General features: G+C 35.3%; 4 protein-coding genes and 1 non-coding gene across 7 annotated transcripts in view; 3 read left to right on the plus strand and 2 right to left on the minus strand.

Annotated features, from left to right (window-relative positions):
• Positions 1-718: 718 nt before the first annotated feature.
• Positions 719-5,516, minus strand: LOC106154956 (uncharacterized). The gene is made up of 3 exons (XM_013529529.2): positions 4,962-5,516; positions 2,313-2,432; positions 719-1,913 (listed from the first exon to the last, which is right to left on the minus strand). Exons 1-3 carry the CDS (start codon positions 5,250-5,252, stop codon positions 1,728-1,730), a joined length of 597 nt encoding a protein of 198 aa, XP_013384983.2. The 5' UTR covers positions 5,253-5,516; the 3' UTR covers positions 719-1,727.
• Positions 2,598-2,679, plus strand: Trnas-aga (transfer RNA serine (anticodon AGA)). Its single transcript has one exon. It is a non-coding gene; the product is annotated as a tRNA-Ser (tRNA).
• Positions 5,517-7,564: 2,048 nt separating the features above from the next.
• Positions 7,565-9,175, minus strand: LOC106162768 (cytochrome c oxidase assembly factor 6 homolog). The gene is made up of 3 exons (XM_087004610.1): positions 8,996-9,175; positions 8,436-8,606; positions 7,565-7,912 (listed from the first exon to the last, which is right to left on the minus strand). Exons 2-3 carry the CDS (start codon positions 8,574-8,576, stop codon positions 7,805-7,807), a joined length of 249 nt encoding a protein of 82 aa, XP_086860736.1. The 5' UTR covers positions 8,577-8,606; positions 8,996-9,175; the 3' UTR covers positions 7,565-7,804.
• An 81-nt stretch (positions 9,176-9,256) lies between these two features.
• LOC106162767 (uncharacterized) lies at positions 9,257-12,897 on the plus strand. Its single transcript, XM_013540180.2, has 4 exons — positions 9,257-9,969; positions 10,497-10,620; positions 10,887-10,942; positions 11,195-12,897. The coding sequence occupies exons 1-4, from the start codon at positions 9,415-9,417 to the stop codon at positions 11,330-11,332; spliced, it is 873 nt and encodes a 290-aa protein (XP_013395634.1). The 5' UTR covers positions 9,257-9,414; the 3' UTR covers positions 11,333-12,897.
• Positions 12,898-14,266: 1,369 nt separating this feature from the next.
• Positions 14,267-27,487, plus strand: part of LOC106162769 (MAPK/MAK/MRK overlapping kinase-like) — a 28,469-nt gene continuing 15,248 nt past the window's right edge. Inside the window, exons 1-4 of one of the 3 annotated variants that reach the window (XM_013540183.2) lie at positions 14,267-14,827; positions 23,771-23,885; positions 24,131-24,220; positions 26,107-26,177. In XM_013540183.2, coding sequence (XP_013395637.1) covers positions 14,689-14,827; positions 23,771-23,885; positions 24,131-24,220; positions 26,107-26,177 — 415 coding nt within the window. In that variant the 5' untranslated portion in view covers positions 14,267-14,688. Of the gene's footprint in view, positions 14,828-21,910; positions 22,090-23,770; positions 23,886-24,130; positions 24,221-26,106; positions 26,178-27,487 lie in introns of those variants that run through there. The other 2 variants (XM_013540182.2, XM_013540184.2) reach the window with 2 other exon arrangements.

Raw genomic sequence — 27,487 nt, forward strand, 5'->3', positions numbered from 1 at the left:
ACCCGTAAAGTACTATTGACCTGTAATCGCCATTGTTGTCCACATCTTCACTTATTCACCCCTGTGTAAGCTGACCTTCCGAGCAAGGTTTTTGGAATGTACTTCTTAAAGTTAAGGTAAAACAATTCACTAGTTCATCATTAACACCAAACAACTATCAAGATGACTTAAGGACACATAATAAATCATTTTGATAAAGTTCTTTACGGTGTTGATGGCTATTAGAACCTTCTTGGAAGTAACAAACACTAAGTTATCATTATTATCAATCTGCCATTCTGGCAGACTCTTACTCCGACGAAAGTCGCTTCTGAATTTCCTCCAGGCTAGATCCGCATACAAAACAGCATTGCTTTGAGCATTTTAATGTTGATGACATTTCATTTATTATTAAAATAATAATAAGAGTGGGCCTATTATACACCACCGAGGAACTCCCTGTGATATTCCAGCAGGATTAAAGATCGTACTATTAATTCCCACTGCCTGGGTATGGTCTATGGGATTTGGACTATTTTCAAATTTGTTTCTGTAGTCCTAGTATTAGTTTTTGTAACAGAATTTGGTGGTTTAACCAGTATACCTTGATATATATAACCTTGTAGGGACGTTATCAAAACGTTCTGTGCTTTCTGGATAGGTTAAACAACAGATCTAGATGAGTCGGTCGATGAAGACACAGATAGACACAGTGCTCAGAATATATTAGAACATACAATATCAGTACATACACCTTTAATTTCGCTGAATAATTTCTGTTTACTTTATGTTATAATACTGCATTAGATTCCGGACCAATATATCTGGAACTCCCTAGCCCTGGCCCCCGTTTCACAAAGAATCTTAAATCCGTAGTTGACTATCTCGAGCTGGATGACCTAGCTAGGTCGACTACGCTGCAGTCGACTAGGAGTGTTTCACAAAGAATCTAACGACTTAGCTTGGCGTGCTTACCGTAGTCGACGCACACGAGAAACTCTTCAAGAAAATTAAAATAAATTAAAAGAAATTTAAATAATATATTTGAAAGTCAATAACCACTTGATGTGTCCAATTTGCATTGCTACATGTCATTTATGTCAACTACAAGCTTTTCTAACTGTCGTGACACAACGTTGACAGACTTTAGCTCTAATGAGATCACACATAGTTAGTTAAGTTAGTTTTATTCCCATTCAATGGGAACAGCTATTATTATAATATACAGGTTTTACCAATATTTAACAAATATTGAGCCAAACAAAGTCTTATATATTTACATAGGCCCGAAATTCAAGCACTAGAAATGTTATTCAAATGTTAACAATATTTAATTGAAGGCTGAGACAAAACAAAGTTCACAAAATTCCCTTACATTTTTTCTAGATATAGGTACTCAAAGTGCAATGTCTTTAATTGCTATTTTAACATGTTAAAACACGCGGTTGTCAGTATGAAGCTATAACCACTCAGCTATGACAGCGCTCTGGTCATATATTTAAAATATTTTGATATGTCGATTCATTTGTTATCCATTTATTTCTTATATATGCTACTGTCAACGTGCTATGTTATTTTTTAAAAATAAAACCAGACGATACTGATATCACGATCCTCGATACAGTCAAGATGTTTCCTTTAACGTATTTTATTTTGCACAATGTCTATAACAACTATAATCAGTGCAAACCTGGCAACGCATCACGTTTTATCTGGTTTGGTACATAGTAAAACATGCATTATGTTAACTACAGAAATGTCATCGTGCTTGACTGAAACGTGTAAGGCCGTGCCGATCCTTCGATGCGCCGCCGTTTACAGTTCAAACTTTTTTCATGCATTTTCAGGATTTCTTCAAGTCTTTCTTTCTCTTCCCGAAGTTTTTCTATTTCATACCTTTGGCTCTTTTCTTTACCCTCTTCACGCAGCTCTTCCTGCAATCGGAATAACGCAAGTAGTTACAAAGTAAGGCAGGCTCGGTGCAGAAAAAGAAATTTGACAAGTTCCTGCAATATATAACGTGCGTATTAAAACCGCAATGGACAAATTTATCCATTATTTTGATCGAGATTGATGTACTTTTCCGGCACTACTGATGTCGGAATTATTTATTTATTCAGAGATCTGCTTCAAAATTCATCTCCATATATAATGCCATGATGAATAATGCCATGATGATCTCAAAATAACATCATTTTTGTTTGTTTTTTTAATAACTTTGAATTTATTAACATTAATCAGTCACAAACCTCGCTTCATTTCAAAGAAAAAAGGAAAGCAAATTACTTCCTTTGCTTTGACTAAAAATATATTTGAAAATACATTAACTTCACCTGCATGAGAGAGTACATTTTTTCCTTCTGCTTCTTTCTGCACTTTTGTGCTGCCTCCTTGTTTTTAGCTCGTCTTTCTTCTAAAAATGGTCCATCTTCCTTGTTTTGCTCCAAAGCACCCTGAAACAACATGGTAACGGTACACATTTTAACTGAGCCACAGAAAAAGATACTCAAGGAATACATGAGGAACTTCTTTCCTGAGTTTGTTTTATTGAAAATTCCTTTGAAATACGAAAATGATGGATGATAAATGAAAATAAAAGATATTGAGTAAATATCGGGGCAGTCGTGGCCGAGTGGTTAAGGCGACAGACTAGAAATCTGTTGGGGTCTCCCCGCACAGGTTCGAATCCTGTCGACTGCGGTGCTGTTTTGTTACTTACAGAGTGCAAAGAGCCGCAGGGTATGTGCCCCCCCCCCCCCCAACATATATAAATGTCACCTTTTAAGTTTGTTTTTACTGGCGACTCCTTTAAAATACTAAATGCTGAATCAATTCGGGTTCTTTTTGCTCTAAAAAACAAAACGTCATGTAGTCAACAGAGCAGTCGGCGACAGACTAGAAATCTGTTGGAGTCTCCGCGCACAGGCTCGAGTATTGTCGTCTGTGAATTTATTGTGGATTGTACATTGGCCTATGAGCCGCGGGGGATCTGAAGGGTTAACCCTTCCCACCCACCCGCGCACACACACGCACGGACACACATACACGCACAGTTTTCTTTCAATCTCGGCAGTCCTAAGTACAGGAAACAAGGAGTCACAGGCTGATGTTTCACTTCATATTCACAGTTACTTTTCTGGTTAAACAGTAATATATTATGCATTATTTTGTACTAGTGAAATTTTGCCTAGAATTGACGGTATCACTCAGCTTGAAACTGGTAGACAGTGTGGGCTAAAGGCATTGTCAACCCTTTAAAGATGAATGTATACTTCATTAAAAAAGTCAATTTACAGAGTGGTCCATAAAAAAGAACCTATTTTACTTTCCATCTCAATTTTGATACAATAAATATATTACTAACTTTCTTTTACCAAATTTTTCTACAAGGATGACCGTTTTACTCTTGCAAATTCTGCAAGAAAGTTGGAAATATCTTAATTAAATGTATCTCAAAATTGAGATGGAAAGTAAAATAGATGCTTTTTGATGGAACACCTTTTAGATCGTGGACAGAGACCACATATGCTATCTTCATTTCTAAAGAATTGTCAACAATATGTACTGATTGTCGTCGTAAAAATAAAAATATATCATCTTATATAGCATATTGACGGACAATTTTATCGTCGTAAACGTTCAATTCAAATAATAAAATGGAGTGTCCTGTTTGCACAAATCACTGTTTTTCTCAAATTCCTACTACGATGACCAGTCACAAAACCATTTAGAATGCGAGAAAGTTATTTTAAGTGGACTTTTAATGTTTGATTCGATTCACTTCATCTTTTTGATTTAAAGATTCAGTCTTTTTAAAAACGTAACTTAATGCTGTTGGAAACTGATTTTGTAGGCAAAATAAAACCAAATTGTTTGGTTTTAAATGCTACTGAATGGAAAGCAAGGTGAAGTAAAAAAAAAATTGACCTTTCTTATATTCTCCATCATCACATACAAATGAAATTCATTCAAACATGCACGTATTTGCACCTCAGCATACATCTGCAGGCTGACACCCCAGTCAACCAATGCCCAAGTTCGCGATCAAGCAAAGGTAACATTTCACAAGCTATATTTCTCGTTGCATGAATGCAAGGTTTCTGGCGCGAAATGCAAAATAAATGGTTTAATAATCACTTTGTTTCCTTTCGTTTAACTTGACATTTTCTTTTCGTATTGGGTTTTTTGCTGAACTCATGCTTTTTCTGTGTTTCCAAAATGTCTATCCAGTAAGCTTCCGCATACTTGCATTCTATTAAATATCGCGCGAGCGTTTGGGAAATTACCTGTCTCGGTCACGTGACAAAAAATTCCCCTGACTAGTTATTTTGGGGACTCTTACAATTGGTCGTCATGGCCGGGAACGTAAATCAGTACTTAAACCTTTCATGTTTTTAATGTGAGTCAATTGTGGTAACTGAAAATTTTTACTGATTTACAGAAACCAAAATAGTTAAATACAGTATGGACGCACACAAAAAAGGTCTTTGCGAAGTAATAATTAAGTAACAATTTAACAAACTCTTTGTTATAATGCCCTAATTAAAATCCCCTTTTTAAAATTCCCCCTTCTCGAAATATCTTGGTCGAAAATCCCCCTTCAAAATGACTGTGAAATAGCTTAGAACCTCTAACAGCGCCAAGTTAAGGCGTAAATCAAAAAAAATTTTAAATAGCCATTTTACGCTTTGTAAGCCTCTTTAAACCATATATTTTATCTTTAGCTTCGACCACAAACATGAAATAATCATATGTAGGCAGCATGAAAATTTTGCACACATTTAGAATTAGACCTATATGAAATGATCACAGTAGGGCCTATAATATCAAAGCGTTTTGGGGGCCCACCAAAATGTTTCGCACGTCAAAAAAAAAAAAAATAAATAAATAAATAAATAAATAAATAAATAAATAAATAAAATAAAATAAATAAATAAATAAATGATAATAATAAATAAATAAATAAATAAAATAAAAATTACCGTTTCAATTTTTTCCAGCACGATTGGAATAGGCCTATCTCCTTGCCCAGATGAGTACCTACGATGAAGTATGGAGAACTTCAGTTCCTCTTTGACAATTGCACTGCTATTGCCTTCTTCTAGAGCTAATACATTTGCCTCCTCAAAGTCGATGCTCGAGCTGAAAGTGGGAAGATCTGGCGTCTGTGGTGTGGTGACACTTGGTCCAGCAGGATTCCAGTCGGTTTCCGTAGCATCACTGCTGAAGGTGCTGCAATCGCTCGAGTTACTTGCAATTTTTTTACGTGCCATGGCACGGCGTTCTCATGTGGTGTCTCTATTCGCAGTTCTAAATATAAGATGCAGCGTGTCGTATGACGATCGGCTGGGCGATCACTATGTAATGTTGACAAAGCTGGTTACATGTGGCCACGGTTGACACTCAAATGACCGGCTGCTAGAAGGTTATAAGATCACAGTATTTGAAAAACCGATCGTTTATACAGGTAAAACTATCTCATTCTCATATGCAAAGTGAATTAGTTGGACCTCCGCCTAGGAATATAATCGAATAATGACACGCCAGTTGAGGGTCTATTTTTAGAAAGGGGCTTTCCATAGTTTTGTTTATTTTGTTTGTTACGAAGTTAAAGGAGCCACTTAGACACATATTAATTATATTTAATCTATACTTTGACATCCATAAAGAATATATATATATATATATATATATATATATATATATATATATATATATATATATATATAAAAGAACCTAGAATCCACTTATAATTGTGCCTAGTGTCAACACATAGGATTTAGGATTTCCGAGATGACGTCGTTTATTGTTCGCGAGCCAAAGGAAAACACCGCCGCGTTTAATTTTGGCAAAACTTCAAATTTGTGAGAACGACCAATATTCTTCTTCTTCCTCATTGGCATTTGGTGTGTTTATGGGCACTAATATAACTCTGTAGTTGGTCGCTCAATGTCTCCAAAATGATTGAATGAATACTTAATGAATAAATAAAATATAAAAATATTTAACGATCTTCTACCAGACAACCACGTGGCAAATGGCTACCCTCTACCAGGGTGACAGATATAAGCAAATTTTCCAAAAAGCCAGAGAATCGAATGACTTTCTCTTTATCTAAAAACAAATCTGTGTGTGTGAAAAATCAATCTGTGGCCCTGGCAGAGGGTAGCGATTGGCCGGTGAGCGTCAGTTCCATTTTTAACGCATCAGATAAAATTAAAAAAAAAAAAAATGGGTTATGGTGCGTGAATGGAATGGTCGCGGAGCAGTGTTGATTATCAGGATGAATATAAATTAATAGTTTACTTTTTATGAGTCATTTTTTTTAGATTTCCTGGAAATAAATTTAATCAATCTTTTTATAACCATTCACTTTTCAAATCCAAACCCAATAAAACAAATAAATAACCATTTCATGCATTTTGTCTATTTTAATCAAGCATTATTATTTTGCGTTAGGACAGTCCCAGTTTTGAGATTCGTTTCAGCAAAAATTTTACGTTTTTGTAAGCTCAGCAATTTTAATAAAAACTTGATTGTTTGGCAAGTGCTACCAGTCTTGCAGAAATAAGCAATGCCGTCCTTGATAAACAAGTGTTAAGTGTATATATTTTTTGAGACTTGAAATGAGCCCTATTTATTTTATCAGTTTTCTAGTTTTATACATAAAACAGGGGGGATTGTAAGAGTTTCCTTTAAAAAACTTTTTTCTTGAGGTAAACGGTATTTTTCTCAACCCAACCTATTTTCCCTCTTTATTACTCTCTCCATAACTCTGTAACCATCTGGAAAAAATTTAATTCAAATAATTAAAGGGATGAGAACTCTTCATATGAGATCCAAACTTTACAATGAATACCTTGTAAACCACCCACAGAAATATAATCAATTTTATTTTACCACAAAGACGGCTGTTATCACAATTATTCTGGAATCTTTGCTTGCCATCGAACCACATGAACTCCATAGATGGCTACCTTCTCGTCCTTCTGTTATCTCTTAAGAGATTATGACAAAAAAAAAAAAAAAAGCAGGGAGTAAGTTTGAAGTTGAAATGGATTCATTAGCCATTGGTTAGTATGGGAAAATTGTTTCTACCCCAGGAAAATCCATTTTTTTTGCCTAAATGAACTTATTACTTTAATTATTAGACAAGAACAGGATTATCAAACAGGAGGACTGTTGTTTCATCTCAGTCTTTATTGCCAAGCATCACAGACTGGCAATTCACATAAATGATACAAGGCAATTAATTCCGAATTTGAAGAGTCAAACATATTAAAATATCAATTACTATCAAATCCATTTATCACTCACTACCTGGTCATTTTATAACCAAAGTCAGGGCAAGGATTTGTTGAATTATTACAATCATAACAAATTGCACCCAACATTTTGTTCAAAAGACATATTTTTCATTATGAATTATGAGCAGAAGTACAAAATTGCAACAAAATAATCCTTTTTCACAATATCCGCAAGTCAAGCAGTCAAGAAAGAATCGATGAGAAAAAGTTTATTTACACACGTCACTAATACATTTATCTGCTCAAAAAGAAAAAAAAAAAAAAAAACTGGACTGAAATCCAAGTTAATATACTTTTTATTAAGGTCCACCGTGATCAGGCAATTACATAGCACATGTTCACACACTGTGTAAAGAATCTCTTCTTAAAGTTGAAAACAGATGTTTGCAAATCATTTAATTGATAAATAACTTTATATGAAATACCACTCTTTGTCTAACCTAATCACATGGGAGACACGTAATTCAAAGAATGCATCTTGGTTAACAGTTTTTTCAACAGTTTCTTTCAAAACGCTGTCAAGACTTTGATATTCGTGGATCCTTTAAATCTTTCTCATGAACCTTTCCCAGTTTTATTTTGGCTTCATCCAGTTTCTTTTTCCTCTGCTTGTCAAAGTATTCTCTCTATAAAGAATAATAAAATGTAATACACAATGAGAACTGGACTGCTTTATAGAAACATATTTGTGATTTGGGGAGAAATAAGTGAAAGAATATTCTTGATGTTCATCACTAGTTTGAAACAAAGGGAAACCAAAAACTCTTTTTAAAACAATTTTACAATTAACCAATCTAAAATAGATAATGTACATAACAAATTTTATGGAGATGGAGCTTTTACTGTTTTATTTTATAGAGACATTTGTGCCCCAAAATTGTTCAATAAACTGTCTTTTCATATTAGAGCTGAAAGTAATCAACGCAGTTTTAAAAACTCTTTGAAAACTGATCTTTGTAAAAGTTTATAAGATTAATGTTTCTAAACTTTTAGAGTAAGCCTGCAATTAGTCAAGCTTTAATTCTTAAGTATTTTTATATTTTAATTGTAAAGTGCACTGTAATGTAAAAAATGGAATGCCCCAAATAAAAAATATATTATTTTTTTTTATTATATTATTTTTTATTATATATTATAAACTCTACTTACCCACACTCCTGGACAATTTTCCATGTAGTCTTTTTTTAAATTTTCACATTTACTTCCATCACTGTTTTCATTTAAACAGTTGTGGTAGAGATCTCTTGAATCCCAACATTTCTTCCTCTGTTCTTTGTTCTGTATTGGCATATTTATACAATAAATTGTGTTTACACATACCTGTAAAGATAAGAAGGAACAATTGTAGTGTTTTTGTAGAATATCTTCACCGTATTTTCAGACATTATATAGTAAAAAAAACTTGTTTTGCTCCTGGCTGTACCTATTGAAATACACCATATACCAACCACAAGATTTATGTTCGATGCGTTTTGGGTTTGTGAAGGGGGGCATGTAATTGTGTCATGCCACAATAGATATGCCTGGCAAAATACTGGATAACACATGCAGACTCAGAGTGTCTCAAGTTTTAGATGTTGGGCATGGGGTCTGAATATTTTAATTAAAATGGCTACTTGGTATACGATTCATGTGATAAATTGAAAGTATTGTTATCATATAATAAAAAGGCTATGAATAAGGAAACATGAATATTTACAAATACTCACGAAAATTCAGTGATAACATTAGATGCAAGCTAACCAGTCCTAGTTATCTAACACGTTATGCCTTTAAAGGAAGACGACCTGTTAGCTACCCGGAAGATACGACCCAGTCTCGAAATAATAGTTCCTTATTGTAGTATTAAGTATCGAATGGATATGAAATGATGCCATTAAAAACCTTACATCATGGTTTTCAAATTGATGTTGAAATGTACCAAGACAAACTAACATGCTTTTATGACGAATCTTTTTTTATTTTTGCGTAATAATACATGTACACATCGCGCATGCGTGACCAACAACATGGTGGACATGGAGAGATTTCAAAGGAAGCCAGTTTGATCAACTCTTAGAAACAAAATCTTAACGGTGGTCAAGGAAAAATCAAAGACAAGACGTTACTCCCTATACCAGCATAGAAGATGGATAGTCCTACTGAAGGAAGTTTAGTTTTAGGAACAACAAAAAAACATTGCACTTTGTCAAAGGAGGAGGCCGAATATAGCGGTCATCTTCCTGGAAAAACGAAAGAGAATTCAGGTTTGAATGGCTATATAAAACACTCTTCAGATATGCCATTGCATTCAGAACCAGCAGCCAGAAATGGCACAGAAGATATAAGTGATATTTCAACGGGCCCACATACTTGCATCAGTTGTGGAGCAGGAACAGAAGATTCTCCAGATGTTGAGAAACTATCCAAATCTGAAGGTCACAGTTGCTCAGGGGAACACAGCATCCAATGTTCGTGCACAGACGTTTCCCAACACCTCCAAAGACTCAGTATTGGGGGATTACCTACCCACCAAAGTGCCAACACAGGCAATCAAGTTATTGAAGGAATTCACTATGTTATTTATGAATCTGAGCTCCAGATGCCTGACATTATGAGACTAATAACGAAAGACTTATCAGAGCCTTATTCTATATACACTTACAGATACTTCATTCATAACTGGCCAAAGCTTTGTTTCTTGGTGAGTGTTTGAGTTGGATAAATGTGTTTAGAAAAAACAACCACGTCGCTGTGCTGTAAAGATCAAATCACGTTTCAAGTAACATCATTCATGTGGTAGTTCAATTGACCCTGAACTGGCAGAAAAGGTATACCTCGGTGTCAAAAAATAAACCTTAGGGAAATTTTGGATCTAAGACTTAGAACCAAAATTACCATCTATCTATCTAGAGACATATCTGTGGATATCCAAAAAATCTATCTGTTGCCCTGGTAGAGGGTAATGAAAAGTAGAGGTTGAGATAACTGTAACACTGGCATATGCAATATAAATTCTACTTAATGCCAGGAGAAGGCGTAATAAGCTGATGGGACTTAGCAGGAGTCCTCGCAGAGTTGGGTCAATCCACTTATGCCAGTGTCTATGGGAATGGTCCTTTAGTAACTAATCAGCTTGTAGGGACTATGTTTAAACAGTAAGCAGCTAAGTGAACTTTTTCTATAGTCTGTAATTTGTGTAAGTACTTTGAAACAATTTTTCTTATGCAGGCACTAGATGAAGGGAAGTGCATTGGAGCCATTGTGTGCAAGTTGGACATGCATAAAAAGATGGTTAGAAGAGGTTACATAGCAATGTTAGCTGTAGATCAGGAGTATAGGAGGAAGAAAATAGGTATGATATGGTGTAACCTTTAAAGAAAAGGTTGTGTACCTTATAAACTTTGACTGAACTGTCATGACATTTTTTCTGAAAAGACAAACCTAAAATATATTATGTACAAAGGAATGGATTCCATTGCAAATAAGTACAATTGAATGTGTAAACCCAGATAGATTGTTCACAAAATTATCATCATGATATTGGTCAAAATAGTTGATGTCAGTGCAGAAATTTGGTTTTTGGGTTGTTTTTTACTTTAACTTCCATTGCTGTTGTAGGTTCAAATCTGGTGCTCAAAGCAATCCATGCAATGATGGCAGATGACTGTGATGAGGTGAGTTGAACTTCAGTTAACAACCAGCAGGCTAATTTAAAGCATATGCTGTGGATGGCGAGTGATCTACTATAGACTTTTTATTTTAATTTTATTTCCATTTTAGGGAATTTGGGGGGGGGGGGGGGGGCACAGTAATTGACAGAGTTGACATGTTTTTTTATTTGTTGGTCAACTCATGGTCTTCATGAATATCATGATTTTAAAGCTGTTTGTCATGCAGAAATTCATTGCTTATGTTTTAATTTGCAGGTTGTTTTAGAGACAGAAATAACCAATAAAGCTGCACTACGGCTATACGAAAACCTTGGTTTTGTACGTGACAAAAGACTCTTCCGCTATTATTTAAATGGAGTTGATGCACTACGGCTCAAGTTGTGGCTGAGATGAACTAAAGGGTTTTAAGTCGTCACACTTTTTTGATTTTTAAAAAATCAACTGTCAATTTCATAAATGATAAATAAACTGCTTAAATTGATAATTGATGGATACTGCAAAAGCAAATTTCTTAAATTGGTTTCTGTTATAGGCTTGTGTAATTGTGTGAGAAGTTGAATATAGTTGGCTCTGTAGTGGAATACTTGTTGAATTGTCTGTTACATTTTTAAGGCATTTGTTGAATATTTTTGGAAAAAAGTTTGGTTAAACAGTTTTAAACTGTGGTTACACATTAACTATCATTGTTTTTTTACAAAGAAAAAAATATGACTTAGTATCCTACAATTCCTACCTGAAACCTAGAGTGGTCTTTGTCAACTGTAAGGCAGTTTGTTATTTTAAAAATAACAAACATGATTCTCCTTTCGAGTCTTCCTAATACATTCTTATTGTATTAGTGGTAATGAGGTGGCTGTTTGAATAGATTACCTGTAGCTGTTGGAGACATTTATTAATACAGAGAATCACTTAAAAGATGCATATGAAGTCAAATCTTGGCCACCAAGCTTGCCCAAATGCCATCACATAGTTTTAAAAAGCATAACTTGAAGAAATGCCAAAAGGTATGGTCTCACACTCCCAAAAAAACAATATTTGAACAGAAGATATCTGTTTTCTGTTGTTTCCACCAGTCATATGAATATTGGTGCTATTGCCTGCATAGCAGTAATGCATCATACTTTTATGAACTGGAGGGATGGATAAATAGGTCAAGCTTCTGACCAGAAATTAGAATAAGGTGCAGTTTTCAGGGTATTTTTTGGCTGACTGGGAGATAAAATTGATTTATCTTTTGGCATGTCATCTTAATAAGAATCTAGAAGAAGTGATTGATATGTGTTACCGGGAATCTACATTTGCTTCATATGTAACTTTAATTCTGATAGAATCTATGCAAATATAAGTAAGTGGCATATTCATGTCACCACTTTGAATTCTTCGCAGCCAATGTAAGTCCAATTTTTACATCATTTCCTCAGATTTCCCTAGATTTTTAATATGCTACCAGGGCATAATCAAGGATTCAAAAAACATGACAAAGATAACTGTAGTTACTGCTAGCTTCAATGCCTCTTTTTGCTTTTTTTTAGCCAGACTGATTGGACTACATTGTGCACATTTGCTTTTACAATTACTGCTTCTGAAATAAGTATCAAAAATATTCTGAGTGTGGGTGGGATGAAAATGAGTATCATAAAGGAATTTAAAGGAAGCATTAGAATCTGTTAATACATGGCACAATGTTTTTCCTCTTCAGTAAATTGTTTATAACTTTACAGATTTTTAATTTTTTGTCTTGGTTGATGTATTAGCTTCCACTTAACTAAAAGAAACATTCTTGATTTTTTTCGTTCTAAGAAAGATCATATATAAGTGTGACTCAGTAACAAGTTATGTAAAATGCTATCTGTTATGAACTTGAATTTACATTGTGTTCCATCTCCCATTGAGTACTCTCTGATTTTCTGAAGTGTGTGGAAAAAAAAGAAGAAAAAAAAATGTTTGTTTTATGAGAATTTTTAGCATTGTTGTAAACATAATCCAACAACATGTTGAACCCGCGGAAATGCTGTTATAGGCAAATTGTTCTCCTCAAATTAAAGTGAAAAATTACAGATTTTCTTGAAATTTCAAAAGAATGTGTGAAAAAATTACTGTGATGTATATAAACCCAAGGGCATCTCAATTGGCAACATTCATACTAAACCTTTTTTTTTTTAAACAAAACTGATCCCCTTTTATGAGAACTTTATATTAGAGAAAAACAGAAAAGAAAGCCCTCCTATAAAATGCCCGACTCCTGTAAAATAGAGTTTAAGGTCTATTTTTCAACAGCATGACACAATCAAATGCATTTCAAAGAAGGTACCGTGGTCCGTTCTCCATTACAGTACTTTGTACAGGTGTCATTAGTCCCATATACTAACCCCAATACTAAACATAGCCTGTACTAATCATATGAAACCGTGGACCCATTCTTAGGGCTACCTTTCCTATCACAGCGGTTTCATTGCAAATTCTGTTCACATAAAAAAGAGAGGAGAGAGCAGTTGTCGTTATTTAACAATTCCACCCAAACCTCTAGAATGAATACATAATGAGAAATTATTTTGAAAAAGAACCTGGAGAAGTTTATCACAACATCCCTTCTCAACATTGATATGGAAAGGACTGAAGAGCAATTGATCTTTCTGCATTATCTCTTTATTACTGAAATTTCACAACAGAACGTGAATTAGCCTATGTCCTTGCTATCCAGTTTTTACAATGCATTGACGGTGGGCAAATACATGAAAACTTGGCACAAGTCCGTTTAAATTCAAGTTTTTCCTTTTGACCCATCTCTCGAATATCACTGTTTAAGAGAGGGTAGCATGACCTCTTTCAAAGTAGGGGAAAATGGAGAGAGTCATAGAAAGTTTATATGTGAATGCTTCAAGATGTGGTCTCAACTAACGCACTTAAGCTTGTTATATCTGCCGTCTTATAAAAAGAAGCCAATATCTCAAATTCGGTTAGTTTGACTTAATTGCCAATCCCATAGGTGTTAAGCCTTGGCAATAAGGGTGAATGTTTGCTTGTATGGCAATAAATGAACTGTCAGTCATCGCGGGGTCGTTTAAACGGTAAACCCAAAATTGTTTCAGTTTGATAGTCGAATTAAATTTCTCTTGCAAAGACATTTTCTTACATAATTTGACTCATCTATACATTTCACCTTTCTTGTCATAATTCTACCCATTAACCCTCCTTTATAGAAAAAAAAAAACTCATATGTTCGGTTTCTTAGATTAATGCTTATTTAATCCATCTTCCATAGAAACGCTTGCCGTGCATTGAATAGGTGATTATCGATAGAGATATAATACAAACAGAAATACTAGACTTGAAAAGGATTGCTGTGTTTGGAGAAATAAGAGGCGTACTTGCAAAATGCAAACTTAGCCGACTTAACATTGAGCATTTTGTTTCATTGCGCTGGTAGATTTTGTGAGGTCATGTTCATCTACTTGCCGTTCTTCGCAGTGTTTGCATAGCAGGGAGGATTTACATTAAGGTTTAGTAATGTATACGCAGCGACGGCAGAAACAAAGCTTAGAAGTCAATGGCATTCCCACAAGTTTCGTTGGGAAATCATTAACAAATTAGAGCTAAGGCATACGAGAGAAAGAGAGAGAAACTGTGGCAGTAGGCCGTTTGCGTGCGTTTTAGTCGGACGACAGCATGGCGATGCTTTCAAGAGTTGCAATCAACGGATAAATCACATAACAGCGAATTAGAGAACTGGAAATGCCGACCATCTTTGCATGGTCAGAATGTTGCTGTTCAACAACACTATACCGGGAAACAACAGACCAACATCGGACAATTTAAGCATTATGACATCGCTTGGTCGGGGAAACCAGCGCAGTGATTTTGCTGTGGAAAGTTTGTTGAATGAAAACCGTAAGTAGGCTACAAATGATGCTTTTTCCAATGAGTAGGCCTATGTAGGCCTATCACTTTGCGGAATCTCACTCTAAAAATAAGGATGACAGGGAGCGTTTTTCCGGATACCGCCTCTTCTGTTTACGGTTGTATTTAGAAAACAACACTTTTGTTTCTTTGATTTTTTTGTGAAGATTGCTATTACAAGTTTAAGGGGTTTGGCAATGTGTAGGGCTTACGCTCCCTGCCCCCCCCCCCCCCTTCTTGTTCAAATGGTTGACCCACAAGGCAGTGCCACTTATTCTAGATCATTTAACGGTGTGATATTTTAGAATGCTTAAAAGGTGTCTTTAGAACGATGTTTTTTTTTACGAAATTAATTATAGGTCACTCTCTATATATTTTCTAGACGTAAGCAGTAAACGAATTTTGAATCTTTACACTACTACTACTTTTTTTGTTTTATTGTTAGTACTCTTTATGTATGACTTATCGATATTTAACACTGGTGTATTGTAGTGAACTGTTTGGGACGTGGATTATAAAATCACTTAAAATATCAACACATAACGGCATAAGCATTTAAATTGCCTTTAAAACTACAAACAATTCCTGGGGATTGGGCCTAGGCCTATGGCATAAATTCGCGCAAAAGTAACGCCATTTAATATGTTTTACTTTATTTTTTTATTTTTTTTTTTTTAAACAGATTTATTTCTACAATCAAGATATACAAAAAAATACATTCAGAGCAGGCGGCACGTCGCCACAGCATTATGGGCTCGCCTGCGTTAATGTAATTCTAGTAACAAAATGACTTGATTATGATTATATATAGGTAATGATAATAGTTATGATAACACTAAATAGTACTTATTGTTGTGAAGGAGAGCAACAGGGAAGGGCACTACAGGGAAAGGCACGGGCGATATATGCGGGAAGTGATATATTAGTTGATCAAGAGAAGGAGGGTCGGGAGGGTGAACTTATAAAAGCAATTAAGCATTATCAATTAAAAACGTCGAGACAATATCGAATATTTTATCATTCTGTCCAGTTGTTAAAGTTTTGTGGCCGTGTAGAAACAAAGAAATCTTATCAAGCTGCGTTCTAAAATTTGTATTGTTAGCGCCCAGGACATTCTGAATAGACAAATGAAAATCACGATACTTCAACTGCCTCCGTGGGCACTGGAAGAAAAAATGGCGTATAGTCTCAGGTTTCCCACAAGAGCAGTTCGGAGAATTTACCGAGTCCCAGTTGTGGTTATATAATTGGGATTTGAACAATAGATCTACACGCGCACGGTTTAGATATTTTTCATTCTTTCTTTCTAACTTTAGGGTGGTAGTAGATAACGAACCAGAAAATAGTTCGGATTTCAGAGAATGCTTGAATAACGCGATATTTGGGGTATACTTTTGTTCGAGACTGAGACTATTCCATGAAGACACGAGTAAGTATTCAGGACCCTGAAATGTAAACTTAGCTGGGATGATGTAATCTCTATACGAGGACTCTCTTGTTTGCGGGGTTATTAGATTTTTAAAAGACAGGAAATCTTTAATAATATATGTAGGAGCCATATTGTGATAGATAGTGAACATAACCTTTTTTGCATGCATTATTCTACGGTTTTCCAAAGTAGCCCAGTTCAGCTCTCTAAGCACTTTGATTGTGTTCGAACCGGGCAGAGCACCTAAAACAAGCAGACCAGCTTGATAGTGAATAGAAGAAAGTTTGGAAAGATTCCTTTTAGTTGCTGAGTGATATAGGATGTCGCAGTAATCAAGCAGAGACAGAACGTAAGCGTTATATAGTATATTCAAGTGCCTAGATCTGAGCCTGTGGGACAGGGACTTAAGAGGATTCAGGGCCTTTTGGGCCTTAGTAGCTAGATAACTTATATGCTCGGCACAAGACAGTTTTGAATCTAGTACGAATCCGAGATGTTTGTGGAATGATTTCCGGGGTATCGTTAAATCACATAATATTAGATTTCTGTATTTATTCGCTGTAACCTTAGTAGAGAATATAACCTCACAACTCTTATTGGGTTTGAACTCCAGTTTCCATCTGTTAGACCATTCCTCGAGCTTTGAGAGGTCGGATTGAAGTGCATCGTGCGACTGGCTGTCAGAAGGAATAGAAGATTGAAAAATAGACGTGTCGTCAGCATATAGAAAACAATCTGAAGAAAGGTTGTCTGCTAAATCATTTATATATAAAAGAAAAAGAAGAGGACCGAGAATGCTGCCTTGTGGAACACTAGTGTTGATGTAAGATTCGTTGGAAGATTCAGATAACGTGCCGTTGATACGGACTTTAACTTTTCTATCGCTCAAATAAGAGGATAATAGTGACAGTAGGTTACCTTTAATACCATAGGCTGACAGCTTGATTAATAGTAAACTATGCGGAACTTTATCAAAAGCGGCTGAAATATCAAGAAATATTCCTCTTACATCTCGGCCCTTTCTAAAGTTAGATCTAATCAAATTTTGAATTGCCAGTAATTGGTGTTCAGTGCTATGACCCTTAAGAAACCCGGATTGTTTTTCAAACAATAAATTATTGTTAACGACATGATTAATCATCCTTTTATAAATAATTTTTTCCAAAAGTTTTGATAAGACGCTCAAAAGTGACACTGGTCTATAGTTAATTATGCAACTTCTGTCACCTTTCTTATAAATCGGGCAAATAAACGCCATTTTCCACAGGTCAGGGTAGGTGTTAGATTGAATAATATAATTAAATAAAATACATAATGGTTTCACAACAACATCTTTGCTTAGTTTTAACATTTTTATCGTCACCGAGTCCGGACCACTTGCCTTAGATGCATCCATATCATCGATTATTACTTTGATCTCAGTGTCATTAAAATCAATTTCTGACAAAATTGCATTTGTTTTATCAGGGAAGTTAACTAATGCTGTGGAAGTCACTACATCGGAATGATACCTTTCTGAAAAATAATCTAGGAATACTTTGGCCTTCTCTGAATCCGTAATCGCAATTTGGCCAGTCGAATGGTTTAAAAGGGTTGGAATTGACGTAATGTATTTTGAACCGATAAGGTTTTTAATAGTCGGCCAAAATAATTTACGACCATTGCCAGGTTTTTCATCAAGGCTTTCAATTAAGCTATTAAAGTAGGATTCCTTCGTATCCCTTATAAGTTCCTTAACAAGCACAGACTGAGTATCATAACAGAGTATATTGCCCGGAGTAGGATTGGTTTTCATTTTAGCATAAAGTTTCTTTTTTTTATTTATTTCATGTTTTAGTCTATCAGAAAACCAAGGTTTATCATTCCTTTTAATAATTCTTACTTTTTGCGGAATATGCTTTTTAAAGATAAGGAGTAATCTTTCAGTAAAATTTCTAGTCATTTCGTGTATATTATTTTGAGATTGAAAAAAGGTATCCCAATCAAAGCTTATAATATCATTGTTTAGACCATGAATATTAGCTTGATCATATTTCCAGATTATTTTCTTATATGGCTTATATTTAAGCAGAAAAACATCAAATGAGGACACGAGAGTGCTATGATCGGTCGATCCAATGGGAGCCTCAACTGACACATTTGTAACCAACCCTGGGATATCAGTAACTGTCAAGTCAATGCACGAGGATGAATCACCTTGTATTCTGGTTGGTTCTCTTACTAGCTGGTCCAGACCATGGGTTGAGAACAGATCATGTAGCAATTCACCTGCAACATCATCCCTTCCACCCAGGTACCAGTTCCGTGAGTGGGCGTTAAAGTCCCCGTTGATGATTATTCCGTCAGGTCTGGATAATTTAGCTCTATAGAGACAATCAGATAATTGACTTATAAATTGGTTTCTTTCATTTGCAGTTTGGCTTGGAGATCTGTAAAAAATACCATACAGAAGCTTTTTATATTTAAGCTGTAATTCAATCCAAAGGCAATCCAACTCCGTGTTACACAAGTCCTCTCTTATTTTATATATCATGTCATTTCCCACATAAATTATAAAGCCACGTCCCTTTTCCGAGTATAAAGGATTATGATAGCCATCGATGTAATATTTACTAGTCAGATAATGCTCAGGAATTTTCCCCGCTTCACACAGACCGATTATATAAATTTCCAATTGTTTAGCGCGAATGGATAGAGCGTCAAACCTTAGCCCGTTTTCGGCCCCAAGGCTACGTATATTCGAAAAAAGTATTTTTAAGTCATTTTCAGGTTTAAGCCTAGGCCCTGGGTTGGGATGTACGTCACCGGCGAGAAGAAGTTTGAATCCTGACAGACTTATATATTGAAATGTCGACGTCGTTTGGAAGAGAGTTAAATAAAATGCAAGTAGTTCAGCCGCAATAAGTATATAGGTTTTCACATAATATGATTTAGCGAATAATTGCGATATGCAACAAAGTAACAGTAGTGAGGACAGATTGCCGCCAGCGACACACGCAAAGGAGAATGGAGTAACCGGCCGATCTTTATGATCTTGGGTTACACTTATAGGATATACCAAGTAAAGGCACAAAGTTACAATGATAAAGAGGAAGATGAGAGCTGTTAACGGTTTCATATAAATTAAATAAGGGAACTTAAGGTGTGTTTCCCTTTTCTTAGCCATACCTTTGAGACAGCAGAAACAACCAACCGTCACCCTCCACTGCATCAAGCTAATCCCCATTTAGATGGTACACCTCCCACGATACATCCCCCCTGATCCCCATGCCAAGTCCCTCCTCCGGCTCCCCTTCACAACATATAAAACAGTTAAAGAACATGATTATATAAATGGGAAAGAACAAAACAGAATAGATAATACTCTTGACAGGTCGTATAGTGTAGATTGAGATGGCACGGTGAAAAGAAAAGGCAAGGTTTGGGATGGCTTCGGAATTAAATACGGCTGTAAGTTTTCTACCAATCTCCATTAGTAAGGTCATTGATGTGCAAGGCTTGCATGTGCTTACTTATGTCATCTGGACCAGTTATTGATTACTATTTCGTCCATCATAAAACAGATAATGGTCATCAGAAGTTGATAACAGTAAGTCATCCATCTTAACCATCGTTTGGTGTCTCATCCATTATGAACCAGGTATCGTGTAATTAAATTGACATTTTTCTAGTTACACACCAGCTTAAATATGCATTTATCCATTGATTAATAGAGACATGACTCTAAAACCTACGTAAAATCAAACTAAAGCTCATCGAGGATTATCACCAATAAATGTTTGGTCAGTTACACCTCAGATTAAAATTTAGTATTTTCTGACTGGCTATATAGAGAGACAACTCCATAGTTACATTCTCCATGTGGTAACAAGATAACCGACCAGTCGTGTAGATGTTTACATGCTTGACTAAAAAGATGTGATATAGCTGACTAACTTGGCTGTTCTTTAGTGACAAATGGAAGCACACAAGCTTGACTAAGTAGTGATGTTGTATAGCTAGCTACGTTGACTGTTGTTCAGTGGCAAATTGAAAGCACACAAAAAACTGCACGACGGCTACTCACACCACTTGCTTGCGTGGTTTACGAATTACGGGTGGTTTGGCAGGGGCATTTTCCATGTCGGTGATAATATTGTCAATGTCGTCAGTTACTTGGAAGACACGAATGACTCCGTTTTTGGTTTTCCCAAGAATTTTCCCTCTGTCTGACCAACAATTAGAGATCGAACCGTGATCCGTCAGTCTTCTTAAAAGACCACGATTCATTGGGCTTAAATCTTCATAGACACGGATCCCGGTCCCTTTCAACAGAAATCTATTTCCAATAAAGTCATCACGGACAGCTTTAGACTTCAGCCTAATTATAATTTGGCTTTGATCTGCCCTCTTATGTTGAGGTAGCCTATGCGCCGTTTCTATATCATCGCTGACAAGTTTTGGATGAATCGGTGTGTCAGATAAAGTTTTCACCAAGCTGGAGATGCAATGCTTCACATTGAAAGGCTCTTTTTTCTCCATTTCACTTAAGGGGACCCCGGAAAATCTTAGCTGTAAGCGTCTCGAATACTGAGAGTTCTGATTAGCAAGAAGTGTTACTTGATTTAGATCCTCTTTTATTTTCAGATTTTCTGCTCGTAACAAGCTAAGTTCGTCCTGCAGCTCCGCATTAATTTCGGCAAGCTCGGATTTGATGGGAGCTATTTTAGATGTAATGGCCTCATTTATTGCCGCTCGAATTTTCACATCGACAGATTTCATTTTCTCATCCAAATGTTTCTCGAAATCAGTGAGCATGTCTTTCATACGTGATTCAAACTGGCTTAGAAAGTTAAGAAGATTCGGGTCGGGATCATTAGAAAAGGCATCAGAAGACACGTTTTACTTTATGAAGAATGAAAAGACATTAAAAGCACTAAGTTAGAATCAAATGAGTCCCGTTTAGAATGTGCAAAGGGGTTAATTGGCATTAGGCTTTTTTTCTGATGAAAACCCAAAGGGCCTTTTGTCCAGGGTCTATAGGGCCTAATTTCTTTCTAGTGAGCCTTCTCCAAATTTTTAAATTAAATTAATCAATTTGCTATAGTTGTCATTTTAATTGATCTAGGGGATAAATAAAGCACAGTTCTTTGGTAATACTTTCGGTTCTTTGAGTTCCATAAACAGTTGCTTGGGAGATTTGTGTAATAAAACCCTGGGTCTTTATTCAAGCAAAGCGTAACTTATAGTTCCACGTCTCATTTATCGTTATCACAAAAGGGTTTCGTACTTACGGCGCAAATGATACAAAAACCGCACAAACAACACCGAGTTTGTCTTCCGCACGGTCTACTTAATCAAACAAACTAAAATGTACCATGCAGAATCACTTTACTTCTCACCACCCGCTCTTTGTGTACAATCACTATGGTAACTTATTGTCCCCATTGAGGCTTTACCGCAGCGCACGTCCTACATTGTACTAAACATCGTACGCATTAAAGTAGGCCTCATGTAAAATATGTAAAAATAAAAATAAAACCAAGATTACGTCCAACGTTACATCTCCATGTCATATCAAATTGGAAATTCGTTTCTATTTGATAATTTGTTGTCAAAATGAGCGGCTATGAAATTTGAGCAAGCGCTATGATATCCGGGTTTCCCTTCCTGCAAGTAGTTCGTGGCCCCATGTGTGATAATCCTTTGAGATAAACAACGTCAGATAACGTCAGGATACCTCTGAAAATCTTCAGTGTATGTCCTCTTGTGGGCGTTACTTAGATGTCAGGGGGTTCCTAGAATGGTCACTTTAAAGCTGGGCAGATGAACCTTGTAATGCAGAGTAAGTATGCATTTGAGAATCAGGGGATATTTGACTTTCGACTGAGGTCTCTAAGTTAAACCAAGTTTATCGGGTTCAAGATCGATTATCAGATTACAATATTCCCAGATCAATGATAGCAACAGAGGTGCATTTAGCATTCATTAGGCCAATTAAGGACGACTCCCGTGTGTCAGAAAAGTTACGCTGTTGGAGGGAGTATGTAATGGAGCATTAAATGATGCTTCTTAAGTTATTACTAGTAATATCTCAAGGGATTTGGAATAGACTGCGCCGCTTGATTTAAAATGGTTGCAGTGAATGTATTGGTATATGGGTTGTAACGTTATTAAAACTACAGTGCAAAAATGCAGCTAGAAGAAGATATTAAATGATATACGTAACATGATCCACTTCCCAACCTTTTATGCCGATATTATCTCAGACATGTTTGCAGAGGGGTATGGTAAAAAGTATTTCGTGTGACAGCAATGACCCCCAAACCAAGACCATCACCTCAGTGCAACAGAAATGCCCACACTTCTCACAACCTATATAAGTTTAAAAATGGACTGAGTTATTCTAATGACAATTTTGACATTTAAGGTGACATTTGTAAAGGAAAAAATTATAATTTTGATTAACCTCAATTATAAATTTTGATCTTTGACAGTACTATTTGCTATGACCGCATATTTCTAAAATGCCAAAATGAGTGATGCATTTTAGTGACATGTGCCTCCCTCCCCTACATGTACCTCCAGAAATATGGCTTAGCTAAAGGACATGGCTGGCTTTGGTCCTTAACTGAATATGAAAGTTGGGAAGACCTTGTAAAAACTTTTGAAAGAGAGAGAAAAGTTTAAGAGTGAGAAGAAATCTTTTTTTACCTCAAAAAATAAAACAGTATACATGTCAATGGATATGCCTATCCTTACAGACTAGAATATGTTGCTGTAAGTGCTTTCAGAAAAGCAGACTAACAGATTCATTTACAGAAAACTAACAAAAATTTGTAAGAAAAAAAGTTGTGGAGTATTGAAACTGTTGAAAACGTGATGCCAGTGATGGTTTTAATGAATATCTGATGATGTCAAAGGATGAATCACTGTCATATTGAAAAATAGCTACAAAAGGGCGTACCACCAAGTGAAGTTATGTTTAAAGATAGCTTCTTCAAATTTGACCATATCTAAATTTTCTGGTATCTGTAAATTAAGGCCATATGCTGGTATCAACAGAGATATGGGAAGAAAAGTTTCAATTGAGTTGATCTCACAGGTTTATGTAGTGCTTCTTTTTATCCAAATTATCCCATGGTATGCACAACATACCTTGGCTTCTATAATGTCGGATGAATAAATCCTTATCACCCCAGAGTGATGAAAAAATGTTGGGATCTAACCAAAGAGGTAGAGTAATTATATCGGGGCTTTGTGTGTTATCATGGAAGTTATATTGAAAAAAAAAAAAAAAAAAAACCAAGACTGTATCCTTGATCTATCATGTCATATAAAATGCACTGAGTACTAATTGTTTGGTAAGGTGTTTGGTAATACTGTTATTAATATTCAGCCTATGACATACTCAATGTGCAGGCCTCCCAGTAGGAAAATAATGGATTTATTTCATGGTTAAAGGCAACCATTATTTTTGTTAAATGCATGTCTTGTGGAACTATTAACCTGATTTATTATTTCAGAGTATCGGGTCCTCGGTAAGAAAGGGGAAGGGACCTTTTCAGAGGTGCTGAAATGCCAACACATAAAAGAAGGTTCTTACTGGGCATGCAAGAAAATGAAGCAACATTATGACAGGTGTGGTGCTTTTTTGAATAATTTTTTTAATTGTTTGCCTTTTTTGTGTGTTTTAGAAATTTGATACTGCTTGCAAATAATATATGCTATTAATTTACCATCTCTTGTTCTAATATATATTCTCTGTCTTTTATCATGATAGATATTTGTAGAAGTAATAGTTGCTTAGTTGTGACCTTTCTTTCCTTACAACTCAGAGAGGGGTATTGTTAAGCATCTTATCAGATTTTAATTTTCAATTTTAGTATGGAGCAGGTGAACAACTTGCGTGAGATCCAGGCCTTGAGAAGGTTGAATCCACATCCCAATGTTATCAACCTACATGAGATTCTATAGTGAGTACTGTGCATATTAATTTTTTTAAATTGAATCTAGAACTTTTTTACAGAATGTGGAATTTTGAACAGAGCTTAAATATGTTCAAGTAATAAAAAATGGTGACATTTTAACATTATTTTATTTTTCAACATTGGGTGTTGAATAAAATGTTGGAAATTGGATTTGAACATACATTGGAAAATATTATCAGGTTTTTTAATGTGATATAGTGATTGTGGTATTTTCCGTAGTCTGCAAACCAGATGTCAGTTAAGAAACCCTATTAAAGTGATTGGTTTTTGGAGCGCTTTGAAACATCTTATATTTGAGTCATTCTCTGAATGTATTTATACACTGTCAACTAACTTGAACATAAAATATTGATTTTAACCATTTGTATTTGGCTGTTTCTATGACTCATTAATCTCACTTCTATCAAATATTTGAAGTAGAGAAAGTGGGCTGTTAGTTCTTAATTGTTTAATAATTGATCCTAAGCATTCTGTGTTGCCACTTTGTATATATATGTTCACAGACAGATAAGAAAACAAATAGTAACTAACAAGGTTCATTAGAGTAGCGCTTTGCATGATGGAAAGATCATATTTTACTCATGGTCACATTAGTAATTTGTATTTATGGATGTGGGTTCATTACTCTGGGCTGCTAATATTCTGTCCAGATTTCTTCATTTTTGTGATGTTAGTATTCAAAGTGCAGTAACATGTACTTGATAAAATTCCTTCAAGTTTTATATTTAAACTGACATGCAGGTTGATACCTTCCATTGTCTTAGGGACCGTTCCCACAGATATTTGGATCGGTCTATCTCCTGGGGAGTCTCACTAAATTTCTATCAAACTAACCAGCTTAAGCGTCTGTCACGCCTAGTAAAGTTGTCAGGGGATAATTATCTTTATCCCTGGCTGATTCAGTAGTGACAGGCATTTAAGCCTCTTGAGCTGATAGTAATTTAGCGTGAACGCCCAGGGAGTTGGATTGATCTAAGTATGGGGACCCAGTCTTAGAGACCATTCCCAGAGACTACTGTATTAACTTTAGCTTAAACAATCTGCAAAGGGATTCTTGCTTAATTGCAATTAACTTAAGCGGCTTAGGTGTCTGTCACGCCTACTGAAGCGATAGGGGGTAATTAAGTATCATTTAGCAGCTTTAGCAGGCATGCCAGACATCTAAGCCACCTAAGCTGAAAGCAATTTAGCGGAAAACCCTGTTGAGATGGACCGATCCTGTTAGATCGTTCTAGGGATGGGAACCCAGTCTACCTCCCTATCTTTTTTTCCTGATTAGTATAACCTACATACAGTATCATTATTGTTGTCTGTAACCTTTTTGGTGGTTCTTTTGGAGAAATTTCACGGGCACCACTAGCTATAGGTATCAGGTACAGTAATTTGACCTGCCCTGTGTGTGTAACTTTGGACCCTGACAATACTCAGCCAGTACACTCCCAACTATGTAGTGCAGTAATTTACAAGATAAAGATACTGGAAATTTAAACATGCAAACACGTGTTATATTTTTTTTCAATTGTGATTTTCTACTGCAATTGAGTTAATTATGTGTTTTAAATAGTAAATGAGGTAACGTTACATCATAAAAAAAGTGAATCTCACTCAGAACAACACAACAGTTCAAGTGATGTTGACAGTTGAATAAACAACATGTGTGATTGTTTTTTTTTTTAAGACTAAGGATTAAGGTAAATTCAAATATTTCTAAAATGGAAACTAAACTGATGTAAATTTTTACTCGTCTAAGTAGTGTTCATTGTGTGTGCCTTCACATATACATACAGGTTTGGATTGTATAAACTGCATTTGATTTTTTTACATATTTAAATGTTGATGGTAATTTTTATATTTTCTTTTCTCTTTGCCAGTGACAAGAAGACTGGGGTCTTGGTGCTTATTTGTGAACTCATGGATATGAATATATATGAGCTTATAAGAGGTATGCATTTGTTTTAAATAGTGAAAGACTCTTTAAATACTGTATTGATAAAACCAGTGGAATATTATTATTTGAATTATAAAATCTATAGATGCAATGGGACTGCAAACTCTTATACTCATGTTGTCTTCTTTGGTGTTATTTTTATTTTATATTAAGTTAAGTAAATGTGTTTTTGACTTAAATGACCCATATACAGAAGGAAAAATACAGTAGTGATGGTATTAAGTTTTTATTTTCATATTTTTCTGGAAGGTCTTTACACTTTTCTTTCTGGGGGGTAAAACTGCCACCTTTGGGCAAAGTGTGTGTATGTTATTGTCATAACATTTGGTAAGAAAACATAACAGTCATAACACTGCAGTAGCATTCATGTCAGACTCTTGGTTTCATTCTCACTGGGGTAGTTGAACAGCAAATAAGCTGTGTTTGTAGTAATCCATGATGACCAAGTAAGTGATCAAGATTAAAATAAGAATTAAAAAATCATAATTACATGAAATGCTGATGCTTCGGATTCTGTTTCTAACTAAAACTTCATCATGTTTGAGACTGAGAGTATGAAAGCACCAAGAGAGTAAGTTTGATTGTGTCAATATTTGAAAGTTATTTCTGTTTGCACTTCATACGAGATCTAATTAGGGAATTCAAACCATTTATGTATTGCCAGAGGCTTGATAGCATGGCACATTGGCAGACTTTCTTCCATATTGAGTACTTTTATTTGATTTTAAGCTTGTCAACACTCAAGGCATTTACTTAGAGCAAGTGACGGTGCCTTCAGTCCAAGTTTGTTGTTCAATTAAGTTTCAACTTGATTACCATGTTTACAGTCGCATAGGGTTATGAGATTATTGTGTACACAGACATTGATACATTTTCCTCCCTAATCTTATAAATTGTGTAAATATTTAAACATGAAGGGATAACCACACGTTTGTTGTCTTTTGTGAAGGTTTTTTTTTTTTTCACCAAGCCAACTTTTCAGAAATGCCTGCTGTTATGTAGGATGGTACTTCATCAAATTGAGATAAATGAATGACTTTGTTAACCTTGGAATTTATAAAATTTATAAAGAGATTTTTTAACCAACAACTTTCAATATGATTTCTTAATATGGACAAGTGATTTAACCAACTGTCCCTTTAAAGTAGAGAATAAGACAAGTAAATGATGTATTTGGTATCAAATTGTAGTAAAACAGATTTTGAGGCCGTGAAAAAGGTGAAATATATTTTTCTATAATTTTTTTGATATAGTTTTCTTCCTTTCTTTAAAGTTTTAATATCAGTTTTTTAAAGTAAAAGCTA

Source organism: Lingula anatina, chromosome 2 (genome assembly GCF_051362555.1).
Source record: "Lingula anatina isolate TDL-2025a chromosome 2, LinAna3.0, whole genome shotgun sequence".
Lineage (NCBI taxonomy): Eukaryota > Metazoa > Brachiopoda > Lingulata > Lingulida > Lingulidae > Lingula > Lingula anatina.